General features: G+C 42.3%; 1 protein-coding gene across 1 annotated transcript in view; it reads left to right on the top strand.

Moving 5' to 3' along the window:
- The window catches only part of lmo7b (LIM domain 7b), a 130,542-nt gene that overhangs the window by 53,109 nt on the left and 58,709 nt on the right, over nt 1–18,724 (top strand). The window contains exons 4-5 of the mRNA XM_034163418.1: nt 10,477–10,583; nt 13,502–13,532. Of these exons, the coding sequence (XP_034019309.1) occupies nt 10,477–10,583; nt 13,502–13,532 (138 nt within the window). The remainder of the gene's footprint in view (nt 1–10,476; nt 10,584–13,501; nt 13,533–18,724) is intronic.

Raw genomic sequence — 18,724 nt, 5'->3', positions numbered from 1 at the left:
GTCGCGTGCTCTGGCCCCCGGAAGACAATTGACTGTGGTTGCTGGTGTCGCTAACTTCCCATTTCTCAAAACAGTCGCCAATAACCAGAGTTTGATCCTCAGCGGGTGTGTCGCCGAGTGGGGAAAAACGGTTAAAGATGTGAACGTGTTGGCGGTGTACACGGGGCTTCTGTTTAGGACTACTCTTCCGCCTCAGTCACCCAGTCGGCCTGCTTTCCCGGCTGCTCGGGGTCTGCCGGGAGGGAACTAACAGCGGCTAAGCTACCTTGGTCTGCACCGACTACAGGGGCCTGGCTAGCTGTAGGATTTTCCAAGGTGCGGAGACGAGTCTCCAATTCGCCCAGCCTGGCCTCCAAACCTACGCATAAGCTACACTTATTACAAGTACCATTACTGCTAAAGGAGGCCGAGGAATAACTAAACATTTCACACCCAGAGCAGAAAAGTGCGGGAGAGACAGGAGAAGCCGCCATGCTAAACTGGCTAAGAGCTAGTAGCTGCGCTAAGCTAGCGGATTCCTAAAAACACGCAAAGTGAATAATGTGTAAATAATTTAGAGGTGATTAAGCAGAGGGAGTGCTTTAGTTACGGCACATGAAGATTACACTGTGAAACAAATCATTATCTAGTTAACTAGATCAATCTAACTTCGCAGATTACACAGCTAACAGATACAGCAAAACACCACTGCTCCGGAACAGGAAGTGATACAATACCGCAGTGAGAGCCAACCAACCTGTGTGCCAAAAATGTACATTAAAGTACCAGAAAGTAGTTTAGAGTTCACATGCATAATGAGAATACATTCATTTAAAAAAAAAAACCTAAAGACTGAATCTGATGTGGCTGCAAACTGTGCAGGAAGCCAAACAGCCTGAATGGGATGGTGGTGTAGTACCAGGCTCTGTGATGAAGACTGAACAAAAACCAAGGCCTTACACAAGAAGAAAACTAGAGCACTGCTCTCAGAGCGCAAAGCTCCGCCAACACTAGTTTCCAATTCCATAAAGTTGTACCTTGGAAAAAATTTAAGTGTCAAAGTCCTGTTAGAAGTGGATTTTCATAAGATAATTAGATGTGATCAAATGCCAGGAGTGTATATTTAGTTCATGCACTTGAATCAAAGTCCCCCCCCCCCCAACTTTTTTTGGTTTCTGAATTCCATTTCAGATCATTTTCACAGAACATTTATCTTTGCTATGCGCAATTTGTCGTTGCTGTTTGGCACTTAATTTCTGACTAATAACTGGAAGATAAACAGGTATAAAACTGGAACCTCCATCCAATTTTGGTGGTGTAGGTAAATCCATAACAGAAAAATGAGAATGATTGAGGCACTTTTGATTGAGATATAATGCAAAATATACAATAAAATGGGCTTTTCAATATTAAATTGAAATGTCCACAAAATTCGGACCAGATCTGGGTCAAACTTTGTCAGATGATAGTGAGAGCCAGTTTACACCTCACTTTCAAATGTGTGTGTGATTGGGGCACGTTTAAGATATAATGTAAAATATACATTAAGTGCAGTGTTCAATGTTAAATTTAAATGGCCACAAAATCTGGATCAGATCCGGATCAAACTTTGTCAGTCGACAAAGGATACCATCCTTCATAAAGGTGTCAAATATTAAAGAAATTTGATTTTTTTTTTTTGATCATGAATTTTTGAAAATTTGTTCAATGTTAGGGGATTTTCCTGGCTTTGACCTATGACCTTGAAACTTCGTTGGCAGAGGTAATTAGGAATTTAAAGAAGCATAAATGGAGCTTAGGTTGTACTCTGTTCTTTATCACGGGAAAAATAAGGAAACCTCAAGATGAAGAACAAAGGAGGAATTTGTCTTCTGGGACAGACGTACAGTGGCGTTCCATGTGTAGTCGGCAGGTTGCAGACCTGCTAAAATGACTATAGATATTACAACCAAGGACTATAATGCAGCTGGCTGACAAAGGCAGATCCCAGTGAATTATAGTCTTCAACCAGTAGGCCATAGGCTAGCGTTTCTACCATGATGTTTCGTTCCAATATCATGGGTAATAGAATCTCTTTACATATTCAGAAAATATATCACAATAATGCTTCGATAAAGTTTCCACATGCGGAAATCATGCAGTTATTTTGCGATTTGATCTTTAAATTTGAACTACTTTTTCTGTCGCGACAAGTGTGTGAAGCGTCTCTGACCCAGTTTTGACCAATCAGTGCATCGCGATTACTACACGTCAGTAAGTTGGTTTGCTTGTAAACAAAGATGGCGGTGCCCTGTAGAAAGCAGCGGCGTGGATCGCACAATCAAGATGAAAATCCAGAAATTCCTACTTGTTATATGCATATTTTGGATAACTGTAGCGAGAAAACCTGTGTCCCAACTCAAGCAAGATGGGAGACATTCAGGAAGATCGCCAAAGAGTGGTTATCACTGAAAGGGAGAGAGCAATGTTGTGTTGCCGATCGTGCACACGTTGGACAGCGAGTATAATGAACTGGAAACCCTACCCCACTACCATCCCTCGTGTTACAAACGTTTCAGACAAAAGACAGCTGTTCTATGCTAAGGAAAGACAAGAAAAACAGAAATCAGGTGGTTCTGGTAAGCTGGTTTGCAGTCATATTTTATTTTGTGAAAAACTTTCTTGTGTGTGAATGAATGAAAAGTCAATAGAGGCCTACAATGAAAGAGCTAATGAATGAAAACTGAATGAATAATATGATGAATGGCATTCAAAATAGATAAATTAATCTAATGACTAGATCATTTTGAATGAATGGGTAGGCTGGCCCAAGGCTGCCTAGGTAGTCTATTTATTAGGGGCCTATATTAGTACTTGTATAGTAAATTTCTTCCAACAAACACAACAAATCCAATTTTGGAGAGCCAGCAGACTGTCCTGGTTAGACTCAGTTTTAAATTTTACATACGTAGGCCTTGCTAAGTAATTATACAGTTGTATGGCTGACAGGAAATTATACAAAACAAATTACATGTAGGCCTCATTAATGTACATGCATGTTTATTACTGATCAGTAAAAAGGCGTCCAGTTAGGCCCTATTCATTATTCTTGGCAGTGGTATAGGTTAATTCCTGCAGGATCCCTGTCCAAGCTTCAGTTCAATTAAACTAATATTGAAATTCTATTTTCAGTGTGTGTTGGTCCTTCGCCAAAGAGATTATGCTCAAAAAGTGAAATCCACAGTTCTTCAGCAGTTCTACCTGAAGTCTGTTTGATCTGCAAGAAAATGGAAAATGATGTTACAGTCAAGGGGAAAAGAGTTAAGGATAAGTTAGCCAAAGCAGAAACAAAGTTGTGGTAGGTGTCCATTTCATTTTGATGACATAGAAAAATTTCTTTGGTGTAAATCATCCAACCTGAATAGCACCGAATTGTGTGGTTGCAAGAACTGTAAGAATGTGTCCAGAGTAGCTGACCAAGAGGACATTCCTGATAAGTGATGATGATTGATCAGTTTAGACTTCATTAATTTGATAAACTTACATTATAAGTATTGGTTATATCTTTCATTTGATTGAGCCTAATTGACATTGTTAGCTGATATATTTTTATTGAACCCCTGTACCACAAAATTTAACTTATTTAATCATCGATCAGTTTGGATTTTATTCATTCGACAAAAGTTATATAACTATTATGAGTGTTCATTTCTTTCAAATTTGCCTGCCTAATATTGATATTGAACATGTTAGCTGATAGATCTATACTGTTTTGCATCCAAAATATATAAATTTAGCTGATTTTATTACTTTTTGATATGATACTGAATTGAAAATAGTTTTAGTAATATTCTACTCAATGAGCAAGGTAGTTTGTGTGAAATTGTTATGTAGTGCAACAGATAACATAACAATTGTGCACTATATGAAGAAAGCATGAAACTTTTACCAGTGTTAGTTCATAGCATTGACTTTAATTTTAGATGTGGAGGTAAGCTGAATTTGACCTCTGAGGACTGAGGTCATTGACCTCATATACCATTAAACGCATGGATTTGCCTGCTGCTGTAACAATAGAAGTGCTGTTTAAAGATGTTGCATCTAAATAGTGATGTCTCAATCCCTCACAACCTATTACTACAAACACTGGAGAGTTTTGAACTGCATAGAGTGAGGTCAATGACCTCTGAAAAGTAAAAATTCACTTGAAATAGGTAGAAAAATAGTTAAATACACTTTATTTCTGACGATGTGGAAGCCAGCTGTAAAATTTCAAAACAATTGATCATACAGGTCCAAAACGTTTCTTCAATTTCCAGCAACTGGATTTTGATCTCAGCAGTCTCCTGAACAGAAGCACAGTGCAGTGAACTTGAGTGCTGCCTTGGTGCACTTGCAGCATCTGGTGCACCCCTTCTTGCAGCCGCAGTGGATTAGTTCATGGCAGGATCTTGCTGCTTCTGGGAGGGTGGTCCACAAAGGCTACCATCCAGTCATGTCCTTTGTCCAGCCCCAGTCAGATGGGTCCAGTAGTTCAGGTTCTGGAACTAATGACACATCAAGCTTGCTAGCTACCAGGCCAACATCTGGAACTAATGACTGGTTCCAGATGTTGGCCTGGTAGCTAGCATGCTTGATGTGTTGCACGAGAGCTGCCTGGGTGGGAGGAATGTTCTCCAGAGTTCTGGCCTTGTGTGCAAAAAGCTGTTTCCTGGCATCATTGACCTCCATGATGTCACTGGTGCGGTCGTACATGAGCACCACGAACCTCTCAAGCAGTGACATTGACTCCTCACTGACCTCTTGTGGCATGGCTGCAAGCTCACTAAAAGCACTGGTCACCTCTGGGAAAGCCTTCCACGTTTCCCATGCAGTTTTCTTTCCTCTACCAGAGAACGCCGATACAGTATCGCATCCTGTCAGAGCATGGAAGATGGGAAGAGTTGAAAACTCTCGGATCCATTGTTGACACGAGATCATGAACAGGTATGCACCGAAGGCTGGACCCAGTACCGAGAGAAATCCACAACTCATCTGCTTTGATCTTGTCAAATAAAGCAACAGCGACTACCAGGACATCAGTGTCAACTGTGCGAATGGTCACCTTCTTGCATCCTTTCAGGACAGCGTCTGCCACATGGAGAAGTAAGCGGGTGTCGGCCTCCTCATGAGAACATGGGGCAAGGTTGGACAGGTTAGACATTGCAGGAAAGCAGAGAACATCGGCCCCACATGTTGCGTACAGCTCCTTACCATCTTCCAGGGGACCACGAGTGGATTCCCGTGAGAGGAAACTGAACAATACGGTTTTATTTTTATCTACACGAAGAAAGTCCTTCCAGTTCTTTGGAATCACAGCAGGCGGGGTGACTCTTCTCTTTGTACCCTTTCCCCTCTTCTGTCTTGTTGTTCCCTTCAGACTGTTGGGTAGGTATACATCCCAGACGAGGTCGATGCGGTCAGTCTTCTTGAGCTGAGTAGAGATGTAGGGTGCAAACACTGTCTGCATACTCCTGGAAGGTCTTGGATGTTCCTGGGTTCAACATCTGAACTACAGCGGCACCATCAATGACTGTAGCATCAGTGACGGGTGCATGGCTGTTTTCAGGCAGGTTTGACTCCAGACAGTGTAGCAAATCCACTTTCACCCCAAGCCGCATTTTTCCTCCAGATGAGAGCTGGTGGGACTGCCTGCTTCTCGTGTGAGAAGAATTGGTCAAGATCACCATCTCGTGTTTGACAGGAGATGTACAGCCTCAAGAATAAATCAGTCACTCTTGAGTGCAGCAGTCTGCTCTTTCTGTTTTGACTGAATCTTGACTGGTTGTCGGCTGAACAGGGACAGCTTGTTCTTGGGCAGTGTTTCTGTGATGGGTTTCGTGCACAGTTCCAGCCTTTCTTCCTCAAACTTGTTGTACTGCTACTCGCCGACTGATTCGACCTTCTTCACAGTGTCTGCCACTGCAGCATCCATGACATCTCTAGTATCAATGACTAGATCTTCACTGTCTTCTAGGAATGGATTCCCCATTTCTTCCAGTACAGCCACGAGACTTCTGACATCCTTTTTAAAGGCTATCTGCACTCCAGGGTGCTGGTCATGATGGAGGTCTCAAGTGTCCTTGGTGCTGTTTTGCGTTCCTGTTGCCTGCTCTTCAAATTCTGTTGTTATCCTGGCAATTTCAGGCCCTGCCACCATCCATCGCCTGAGTGCAGAGGGGTTGCCTGTCAGCCCAGTTGCTCCACCAGATCCTTTGACCAAGGCATTGTTCTGTTCATAGCACTGGTCAATTGTACCACAAAGTTCCCAGACTCGAATTCTGCCAGGATGTCTGGGTGCTTGTCTCCAAGGGTCATCATGTCTTGAATATGTATGGACAGCCATCTTGAGTAGTGGGTGTGATCTAAGGCGAACATCCAAGGCATGACCTGTGTCAGGGATTCCACATAGAGCTGAAAATTCCCTTCACGAAGACATCTGATGTATCTAAGTAAGAGAAGCTCCAGTGACAGGGTCTTGAGCCAGTAGTTGAAGTGCACACTGTTCCTGGACCTCTGCATGCACCACTCTTCAAAAGGCTGCATGGTGTTGTCATCATCATTGGATGTGGAGTTTCCCTGATATGCTTGGCGAAGTAGTATATACAGGCTGGCCGCTGTGACCTGGTGGGTGTGGTGTGTCTTGGTAACATGGGTGGCTCGAATGAAGGAATCGGCTGTTCCGGAGCTTGCAATGTCAGCCTGCACTAAGGCATTGGTCCAACTGCTGTCTTCCAGCCAGTCTCCCAGCAGCTAGAATGAAACATTGGAAAATGCAGTTGTAGAACTGGCATGTTACATTTACAGCAACAAGAGTGTAGGCCTACAAGCATTGGAATAGGCAGATTTTGTCTGTTACTTCCACATAATGTTTTACCTTCAGGACACCCATCTCAATGTGTAGGCTGACAAACATAAAGTGATCCCCTCCATGGGTAGCTGGCCAGGTCCGCTGGATCTCTTTGAGGATAGCAAAGAGTGGTTGGTCAGCTGTAAGGACAGGCACTTGACCAGGGTTAAGGTGCTGAACTGCTGCCTTGGTGATGTCCATGGAGTGCCGTAACATCGCCACTGAATAGGCGCTGTCGACGAACAGAGGCAACAAGTCATGTATTGCTGGTGGTGGGGTGACTGTTTGTTGGGCGTGAGCATGGTAGGCAGACCAGGAAATCCAGTCATCCACACTCTGCTTCTCAAGAGCTGCTTTCACTGTGTTGAGCCACCCATACTCTACTTCTGCAGCAGCTGCAGCAGCCATGAGATTGGGTGGTCTGACAGGACCTTGCACAGCAGGTGCTGTGAAGTTCTTCGTATTCAGAGCAGCTGGTGGTACACTTGTATAGGCTGATGGGAGAGGTGCTACTGACTTGGAAGATCTCTCTTGATTGAGCACAAGTACTCCGCAATCCAGGCCACCATGTGTGTTTGATGGGTGTTGGGTAAGAGATATTGCGGTCCCATGAAATGAATCCTTGGCTGTGGCAGAGCTTGGGTTGTGATCGATATTGTCCATTGCTGCTGTTGTGAAGAGCCTTTGACGCAACTTTGACGGACACACGGCGTCTTCTATCCTGAAGCACTGACACGCCATCAGCAATGTCTGATGTCAGCTGTAGCAGCCTGTCATAGGATACACACAGTCCCAAACTGTGGAGTATGTCAACCAACCCTCCACTCCTGGTGACTGCATGGATCTTCATAGAGGTAGAGGGGCAGAGGCATCTCCCTATTGCGGTTATGGCGTACTGAGCCGGAGGACTCCTTCCTTGCATGTTTGACACTGAACACCGACAAGGCTGCAGTTGTGGTGGTTGTCTGAACCAGCTCAGTTTGATGTTTGCTTCGTCCAGTATCATGTTGACCAGAGCTAGGACTGATGGCGGGCCCAGCATCCTTCTGGCAGTCTGGCTGGAAAGACCCATCAAATGAGAAGCCGGTCTCAAACATCTCCCTGTGTACCACCTGTGCTGCTCGCACTAAATGCATAGCGTCACTGTCATGATCACAGGCCTTCCTCAAGGCTTGTCCAATGTCCTTCTGGAAGGTCAGAAGGGTGTCTCTTCACTCTGAATATGACCTGAGATCAGGAAGCTCTGAAAGCAGCCTCTTCTTCAGTCTGGTGGTGTGAATCTGGCTCGCCACAGTGACCCCAAGCTGCTGCAGCCCGACCTTGTACAGCTTAGCTATGTCTGTGAGTTTGAAGACTGGGGCACTTCCCTCATCACTACACATGTCCTCCATGAATACAACTAGCTCTGCAAAGGCTATACCATGTAGGCGATCATGCTGTCCGTCATCATCCTTAAGTGCAGCGTGTCTGGCTCTGTTATACAGTGCACACAAACGTGTTGATATTTAGCCTCAATGGCTATCATGTCTCCTGCAGAAAGCTTGGCTAGCAAAGCGGTGTCCTCAAGGTCACGGGCACACCTACGTTCTTGTCCAACTGTTTGGTGGCTGCTTCATGTAAGCCTGCAGAACCAGCAGGCTTGTCACAGAAAAAAACATGTGGGCTCTGTGGACTTTGGACACGTGAGCAGATCGTGTGTGGACAGCTGGATAACTACTAGTTTGTTGGCCAGTAGATTCTGCTCGGCTTTGCTGGTTGAACATTTTCTTGTTGAACCTCAGGCGACATTTCTTGTGCCATTGAGCACTGTGTGCTCTCAAGGTGGCTTCCACACCATCGCCATCATCCAGTCTCTCTATCCTGAGATCCATTGGCATGTGCTGAAGTTCCTGGAACTAAAGAAGGTCCTCTGCCAATGATGCATAGCTGCTCCCGGCGGGTCCCTTGGTTGATCTGAGCAGGCACTGCAAAGATTCGCCTGTTTCTGCTTGGCACAAAACACAAAGTTCCCAGTTAGTACTTAAAGCTTGTTTGGGCTGTTTAGATCCAGAAGGCATGTTGGGATCCACTAGGATATGACGCTTTGCCATGATGACAAGGGGAAAAGCCGTCACTAGTCTAGGCTAATTCTGTTAAGATTAGTTTATGGCAGTATCTACAATTAGACCAACTAGCATTTGTAGATCAGGGAAATCAGAAAGAAGGAAATCCTGCAACAAACACAATGCATTAGAACCAACCACCACATAGAGGATAACCAACCACCTGCACAGTGACTAAGCAATGCAATCTCAGTGGGATATTTCTACACTACTGTAACAGTAGACTACGTCATGCAAAATAGCCGATTTTGTTTGTATAAACCGCATTTACCTTATTTGTAGATCTACAAAGTATAAGGTAATTGTAGTTTATAAGCTAGTTGCAGTTTCAAAACAGTCTTGGACACTCCCATGAGCAGCCATGTGTTTTACATTTTCATTCCAGAATGGCAAAACACACCAGGTGGACCTGTTCTGATTGGAGTTGTATCAGTATACACCAGGTGGCACTTCATATTTTGCACAGAGCTGAATGGGGCATTGACTATAAAATGCAGACATATTTTATTAGAAAAGATACAAAGAAACACATTTTGACAGTGTAACTATCAAGTTGTAATCAAAGGGTGTAAAAATGTCAATATTTTGGCGCTCTGAGGTCAGTGACCTCTCACTGTCCTCAGAGGTCAAATCCAGCTTACCTCCACATCTAAAATTAAAGTCAATGTTATGAACTAACACTGGTAAAAATTTCATGCTTTCTTCATAACGTGCACAATTGTTCTCATATTAGAGCTTATCCGCTACACTAATGTTGCTTGTTGATTTTGTACATATATTTCCCATGTTTATATATTTTTAGAAAATTAATCTTGGGGTCTTTACTCGAGAAATTAAAAAATGTTGAGAACTTATATAGAGCAATTTCTGTTATCTATTTAATCTAATCTGAAATGTTGTATGTGTAAAATTAGGCCAGTACTTATTTCCATGGCAGCAAAATCTCTGAATTGTTTTTAAAATAAGATCACTTTACAACAAGCACTTTTGTCTGCCTAATTTTCCACATATACAATATTTGTAGGATTGTCTATATGCCTCGTAAGTTTCAAGTGGCCTCATTATTTTTTGAGATAATGGTTAAAAATACTTTCAGAGGCCAAAATTCCAAATTTTCAGAAATCTCCCAACTTCAGAAGGCGATTTATGACTAACTGCAGAGAGCCTGCTTGTGAAACTTTTTGTGGACAAAGTTTAACTATTTAACTTAAAGAAAACCACAATAGAAAGTATTTCCCATGATATTGGGACAGAAGTCAAATTTTAAGCTCTTCCTGAGAGCTAGCCTATGGCCTACGAGGACTTGGACCAAAAAATGTTTGCACAAACGTGTTACCAAACAAGGCAAGTTTGGTTAAATTTGCATTCATGGAAAAGCATTTGTCTGTCCAAAAAAAAGTTAAATATTCCATAACATTATGTTGTAGAGCCAGACCTGTTTTTCCCTCAAACAAAGCTATTTATTGGTCTCATTTAATCATGTTCTTTCTCTGGCCCTAAAGTCTTCAAGTTTTTTATATTTTCTAGGATAATGTGAACGCATTCCTTAAAGCCTGTGACAAGCTGGGTCTAAATGAATCACAGTTGTTTCACACTGGGGACCTACAGGACCTGTCGACTCGTGTGACACTCAGGTATGCATGTCCTCACAACACATGCAGGGATTAAAGTTCTCTGGCGCTACAAGGGATTTCCGTCAATTGGGCTGCCAAAAGGCGGTATTTGCACTGACACTGTGCTATATAATTTTTAACGCATCCCTGGGATACATGCACGCCACATTCAAAAACAGATTTTTAGAATTACATCTTTTTCTCAGCGAGTCAGCTGTGGATGTTCCTCTGTGTCCTGTCTGCAATCTGCAGGAGGAGAAGGGGGGGCGGTGTCAAGAGCAGAGTGCAAAGTTTTACAAACATTTTTAAACTTTTTTTTTTGTCTTTCAAAGTCTGGTCTGAGTGTCTTGGTAGTCCAGGGCCGCATGTACAGACTTGCATGGATTTCCTGCTACAACATGGCGTACGCCAAAACCTAGAAACTAGCATCTTTATCAAAGAATGCATAGGCATGGATCCACGCACGTTCCCTTTGTACATCCCACTGAATGTGGAATTGAGCGGTGGAACCAAACTCCTCCCCGGCCACGCCCCATTTAAAAATGCAATTTCATGTAAACAAGCCCTTTGAGCAGGGATTCGCATCAGTAAACATGAACACAAATTATACTACACATGACTGGAAATTACGTGGAGACATGCAGGGAGATTATTTGGTACGCTGTTAAACGTATTAATCACCAAAATTGGAAAAATGTTCATGGGAGCTACAGAGTGTCTGCGGCATGCAGAACAGTGTACACACACTGACGTTAAAGTGAGACGCGTCTCTGCTGACAGTGACATTCACGTTTATTGACAAATATGGAACACAGGAAGCCTGTTAAGCTCTGCAGCTCACCATCAAGCAAAAATAATAAAACACACTTTTGAATGCACACATGCCCAAATGTGCCCGCGCTGGTTTTCATTCGGAACAATTACACAAATAAGCTATTTAACCACCAAGCAGCCTCTCGTTGCGCGCTGTGCCAGCCTCCAGCCTGATGCGCGCGCCACAAGTGAATTGAACATTGATGGAATGAAAATGTTTTCCTACAAAAACTAATTCATCATACAGTGGTGGAGATATAGCAATATGTGTGCAGTCAGTCACATTAGGGAAACCAGCTCACTGCAAAATGCGCTGTAATGTTGGAATGTACCTGGATGACATTCGGATGATTGCGTTCGACACAGCTGGCATGGCTCGGTGCGAGGTTGACTGGCACACGCCTGACCGATCAGCCAGCTCACGCTGGAATGCCCCTGATGCCAGGAAGCCCAGCGTGGTCAACACCTGTGGGCGCAGACGACTCTGCCTACTTGCCGTATTGCGCTCTGGACCGACCGAAGTTCTGTGCACTCCTCCATAACACTGGCCTTGGGAATCAAAATCAGTTTAAGAGCAAATTATCATTTGTAAGTAAATACTTGCATACCCTGAATACATGCTCACCTCGGATTGTACCATTTGCAAGGTTTTCTGATGCTGTTGGTGCCATTTTATGCATCACTTTGCATATGCCTTTATGTCCACCCATATAATTGCAAACGTGGGTGTGTTAAGCCCCTGTCAGTGGCGTATTTGTAGAGCTGCTCATTACAGCGTATCGTCTACGCTGCAATGAGCAGCTCGCCGCCCACTTCACGTGGAGTTTTTTCTCAATGCGCAGCAGTGTGTTGAGGGCTATGCACGTAGGACGGAAGAAATTACACGTTTAATTTTCTTTGGCATACAGCACAGCATGGAGCCTTCACGTGAGTACACACAGCGCCATGCTACTGTCCACTATTGTGAGCCCGCCCACCCTGCAACATGGTACTGTACGCCATTTCACATCTCCCTGTTCTTCTGGAGCTATAAATACTGCAAGATTGTTGCTTCACTTCATCATACTGGACTCATATGAGGACTGTTCACCGTGTCACAAAGCTGACTGTTGTCGTTTCATTTAAGCGCTGTCTCTCGCTCTCTCTGTCTCTGTCTGTCTGTGTCCAGTCAGAGCTGTGACTCTTTAAAATAAATGCGCACTCGCTGCATGTCTGTGCCATCATCAGACAACCAGATCGATCAGGTCTGGTCAAATCAGCGGACCTGATTGGAGCAGCCGGAGGTTTAAAAGTTTAACGAGTCACAGCGTTTCGTTCAGGGCAGCCTTTACCACAGCCAGACTCAGCAGCATCTGTACACAATGAAAGTGATCCGCCAAGACAAAATAATGTTAAATGACTGTTTTTGAGCCACACCATGCAGTAGAGAGCGCACTTCCACAGAGGCAGAAAATAGCACTGAACTGGTGCGGCATGGCACACGTGACTGTGTGCACACATTAAAATGCGACCACACGCAGCTGCAAGTATGAACGAACACTGAAAAAGGCTGAACATGCGCGTATTTCGGGCATATTTAAATGAAATACAACGCCGCAATGAGCAGCTCTACGAATACACCAATGTGACAGGGGCTTCCAGTGTTCATCAGTGTTAAATGTTCATCACTCTGACTTCGTTTTCACACTAACTGTTCACTGCGTAACCTCTGTTGGCGGTGGCACAATAGCTGTAGAAACATGCGTATGCCAGCCAGGATTTTTGCGTGACGCACTGCACATTTCCACGGTCCTTTCACTTTTGATACATCTGCATGTTAGCGTGGAGAACGAGCGTACGCCACGTTTTTGTGTGTATGCACAGTTTGTACGTGAGGCCCCTCCCACTCCTTATACATTGAACTACTCTACATCAGTGCAGTTCTGGGTGACTGTCTTCTGTAAATTCTATGTAATACTACAAATAAGGAAATTTTGCTAGTTCATTTAATTGTCTATCTCTTGGCACCTGAAACGGAAGCAGATGTGGGTATTTTTTAGCAGCAGAAATCTGTACAATTCATTGATGTTGCTAGACTGCAGTGAGGTAATTTACTTGTGTAAAATGTTAAATTGTCTTTATTTTAGGCGAGATGAAAGCAATAGAAGACTGAAAAATGTAAGTAACAGCACTCAACTGAAAACTCATTATGGACACTTTTCTTTTATAATCCCATGAATGTTTTTAATTAAAATCCAATTTGAATATTGTGAAAGTTTTGTGTGGTACAAAGGCATTAAAAAAAATCTAGTTTCTTCCTTGATGTACAGAACATGCTGTACCACAGCATGAAAGTATTAAGACCATGGTAAATATCTTGTGTTAAAAATCTCTGGTTGTTGCACTGTGTAAATGTTACAAAGTGATGTACACAGTTAAAATATTGGCAGGTCTTCAATCCTAGACAAAACTCAGGCTGCATGCTGTGATTGGAAGGTTATATTACCTTTGCAATATGGTAAATGTGTAGGCTCATTTCTATTTTTCTGGCCATGAAAGCTTTTGCAAATTCTTAATTGAAGTAAAAGGTATACGACAATTGTTTTTTCTGTTTTCACAAAATTATTAAAATACATGAGCATGTTGATTGGGTAGCATTTATAAAATAGGTAGCTGACATTTTTCAAGGGTGGTAATAAATTAAACAAAGCTTGTATGAGTTGGAATGATGTGTGATTTCAGAATGGTTTTTAGAACCTTAGACCTCAGTTTTTAGAAGAGAAACTCAACCCTTTTATTTCCTGTTAATTTACTGTCTTAATGTAGTTTTAAATTGTTTGTTTGTTGCCATATACACACAATTTTATTTTAACTTTTATTTTGCCATTTGATTTTTTTTTTTTTTTTTTTTAAATGGACCACAATGGAAATAAGTGTCTTCACTTTCTTGTGTCATCCATGTATTTTTAACATTTACGATTATATTATGTACTTAAATTGAACTTGCTAGATAAAATCATTCACTCCACTCACACTTATACAGGTGACTTACCACCCTTATATTAAAGGTGCGTAGGTTTGGTGGAATGGCATGAGAGTTCAAAAGTAAACATCCATTGTTCACTGTTGGCTAATATCTGTAGCTTCTCCAAAAATTAGTCGTATCATTGCTCTGTTTTGGTGCAACTCATCCTTGACCCATAAGCACACCAAACAGCAAATGTCAGCTGTCCATTTTGTCTGTGATCGAAGTTGCGCGGACAGCTGCTGTAAGCAGATGCTTTTAATTTGACAAGACGGTGGCTGACATTAAAACCACTACATATTTCACCCACGGTACCAACATGAGCCTTAACTCAATAGTAAGAGCTGCATAACACTTAACTAAACTGATTAAACCAATTGAACTATAAAAACCTAGTAAATCAATAACACATTGTTAAACTAACATGAACCACAATAACAAACTCCCATGGTGCATTGCAGCACAATATCCATTTTTGCTCATTAGCTAACACTGCTAATTTCTCCAAAAATATTTGTCCTGTCCACTTTGTTTTCACATCATTGATCCTTTACCAAAAATACGTAAGCATACCCAACGTCAAATGTCTCCCCAGTTTTTGAAGCCATACACACAGAGGCCACTTGGCTATTATAATAAAGATGTTGGTGATCACTTCAGTTGCTGATAATCCATTTACTTGACAGGTGTGTCTTATCAAAATGCTGATTAAACAGCATGTTTGTTGCACAGATGTTTCTTGGTCTAGTCATAATAAAAGGTTGGGGATACACCAGTCACCCTACAAATAAGGTGAGGAGCTCGGCCATCTGTGAGGAGCTTGGAGTAGAGCCCCTGCTCCTTCACGTTGAAAGGAGCTAGCTGAGGTAGTTCAGGCATCTGGTAAGGATGCCCCCTGGGTGCCTCCGTAGGGAGGTGTTCCAGACACGTTTATCTGGGAGGAGACCTTTGGAAAGACCCAGGATTATCTGAAGAGATTATATATCCACACTGGCCTGGAAGCACCTCTGTATCACCCATTCAGAGGTGGTTTATGTGGCCCGGAAAGGGAAGTTTGGGGTCCCCTGATAGAGCTGTTGCCACTGTAACCTGATCACAGATAAGCGGTTGAAGATGAGTATTTCCTTTTGTCTGGGGGTGTCATTTGACTTTCACCTACACCACCCCACAGTTTCCTGTGGTATTGCTCTATTTCATTGCTAAACTTCTAGAAAATTAACAAAACAAAAGAAAGGAACCTAGATTGTGAACAGAAGGCTCTGTCTATCTATATTTAATTAATCTTTATTTAATCTAGATTTATTGGAATGTAAATGGACTTTGAGTATTGATATAGTTTGTGAGTTGCTCTACTGACATGCATCAGTGTGCACTCTTGGTATTTTCTGTGGCTCTAGGTTTGAGGTTTTTATCTGTACAGCCTCATTTTCTCACACAATAGCTGACACAAACTCTGTAATGTTTCCATTGGTTAGTGAACTCTTTCTTTGATTCTGGAGGAGCATTCTTTGAATTAAGCAATTGGGTCAGTTTATACTCATTGAAATCCAGTTTGCATTCTAGTCTCCAACCAGATGCACTCTGTGGTCATGTGTGTAAGGAAAGTAATAGCTTTCATTTGATAAGTGGGCTGTTTGCTGCAATCACCTGTAATGGAGAGAAAAGATGCAGACATTTTTTACAACACATGACTTTTTCTTGATGTTGAGCAGTTTTTATACCCTGGGTTACTCCACCATATCTGTTCTCATGAGGGCTAGAAGTCGTGCTAACCTTCAAACTGCTCATGCTCAAAGCATGTTTCTCATAGTAAATACTACTACTGCTCTGGGGGGGGGTGTCATTTCATTAGGTACACTTTGTTTGTATATGGTTGAACCCCCTGTTATGAAATAGAGGGGTATAGTAATCGGCATGTCCATCACTTGTTCGTGCGATATCTCAAGAACCAGTTGACAAATTTCATTCATATATAGCCTAAGGGTAGAATTCGGTCATTCCTGGCACTTTGTAGTCCTGATTTTTGTGCCTCAGGAGGAATATGTCATCTCCTGATGACTTTCGTTTGCTTTAGTCCAGCAGGCATGAGAATTGTTATACCAGGAAACATTTTTCCAATCTTTTTTCCTTGCAATTCTGAACCCATGTGGTGAACCAAGTGTAGGTGACACAATATGTAATGCTCCCCCCCCCCCCCCCCCCCCCGAGTATTTAAGACTAAAATTAAACAGTTGAAATTTATCCTTTCCTGGTGCGTAGTTAGTGAAGAGATAAATATTCGGACTTTGAACTGCATGCCACAAAAAAAACAAAACAGGAACTTCTTGGCGAGTCCCGACATTTGAGAAGGAGGAAGTGACATCAGCATGAGAACCATTATCTTAATAGTCAAATCAGTTTTATTTATATAGCGCCAAATCACAACAAACAGTTGACCCAAGGCGCTTTATATTGTAAGGCAAAGCCATACAGTAATTACGGAAAAACCCCAACGGTCAAAACGACCCCCTGTGAGCAAGCACTTGGCGACAGTGGGAAAGAAAAACTCCCTTTTTAACAGGAAGAAACCTCCAGCAGAACCAGGCTCAGGGAGGGGCAGTCTTCTGCTGGGACTGGTTGGGGCTGAGGGAGAGAACCAGGAAAAAGACATGCTGTGGAGGGGAGCAGAGATCAGTCACTAATGATTAAATGCAGAGTGGTGCATACAGAGCAAAAAGAGAAAGAAACACTCATGGGAACCCCCCTGCAGTCTAAGTCTATAGCAGCATAACTAAGGGATGGTTCAGGGTCACCTGATCCAGCCCTAACTATAAGCTTTAGCAAAAAGGAAAGTTTTAAGCCTAATCTTAAAAGTAGAGAGGGTGTCTGTCTCCCTGATCTGAATTGGGAGCTGGTTCCAGAGGAGAGGAGCCTGAAAGCTGAAGGCTCTGCCTCCCATTCTACTCTTACCCTAGGAACTACAAGTAAGCCTGCAGTCTGAGAGCGAAGCGCTGTATTGGGGTGATATGGTACTATGAAGTCCCTAAGATAAGATGGGACCTGATTATTCAAAACCTTATAAGTAAGAAGAAGAATTTTAAATTATATTCTAGAATTAACAGGAAGCCAATGAAGAGAGGCCAATATGGGTGAGATATGCTCTCTCCTTCTAGTCCCTGTCAGTACTCTAGCTGCAGCATTTTGAATTAACTGAAGGCTTTTCAGGGAACTTTCAGGACAACCTGATAATAATGAATTACAATAGTCCAGCCTAGAGGAAATAAATGCATGAATTAGTTTTTCAGCATCACTCTGAGACGAGACCTTTCTAATTTTAGAGATATTGCGCAAATGCAAAAAAGCAGTCCTACATATTTGTTTAATATGCACATTGAATGACATATCCTGATCAAAAATGACTCCAAGATTTCTCACAGTATTACTAGAGGTCAGGGTAATGCCTTCCAGAGTAAAGATCTGGTTAGACGCCATGTTTCTAAGATTTGTGGGGCCAAGTACAATAACTTCAGTTTTATCTGAGTTTAAAAGCAAGAAATTAGAGGTCATTCATGTCTTTGTCTGAAAGACAATCCTGCAGTTTAGCTAATTGATGTGTGTCCTCTGGCTTCATGGATAGATAAAGCTGGGTATCATCTGCGTAACAATGAAAATTTAAGCAATGCTGTCTAATACTGCCTAAGGGAAGCATGTATAAAGTGAATAAAAAACTGATACTTTTCTAACAGACCTCGTATTTTAAAAATAACTGTTTTCAGTCCCTCGTGTCATGTCTCATATTTGAAATGTATGTACCTTTGTCAAATAAAAAATACACACTTCCTCATTTTTCTGATGTAAAGGATAGTAAAACAAACTTTTTTTTTTAATCAGTCGATTATGACCACAGAGCTGGGGGAAAAAATCTTATCTCCTGCATGCCAAAATCAGCTGCATTTATTTATTTTATAATCACCATTCTCTGTTCTGAACTGTGCCAATATCGTCACTGTCAGACTGAAGGTTTTCCTCCATGGTTTCTTCTCCCTCATTGTGGTCTAAATAAGGCTCAAAACCATAATGCTGTGTCCTCCACAGCTGCTTCAGAGAAACCTTCAGACTGGACTTAAAAAAAAAAAAAAAAAAAAAAAAAAAGCTCCACACTAGAAACACACACTCTACACTGTGTGTTTACAGTTGGGCTTGAATCAGGTGCTGTTCTCATGAGGACATGGTGACAATATGGCCACAGCTGAGGGCTGAAAAAGCGCAGGCTTCAGACAGCCGTTTCTTATCCTTCACCTGCGCGCTTATCATATTTAAATTTATTTTTCAATTTATTTTCATTTATATAGTGCCAAATCACAAC

Source organism: Thalassophryne amazonica, chromosome 2, assembly GCF_902500255.1.
Source record: "Thalassophryne amazonica chromosome 2, fThaAma1.1, whole genome shotgun sequence".
In the NCBI taxonomy this organism is placed as follows: domain Eukaryota; kingdom Metazoa; phylum Chordata; class Actinopteri; order Batrachoidiformes; family Batrachoididae; genus Thalassophryne; species Thalassophryne amazonica.
This window is presented reverse-complemented; position numbering and strand designations above follow the sequence as displayed.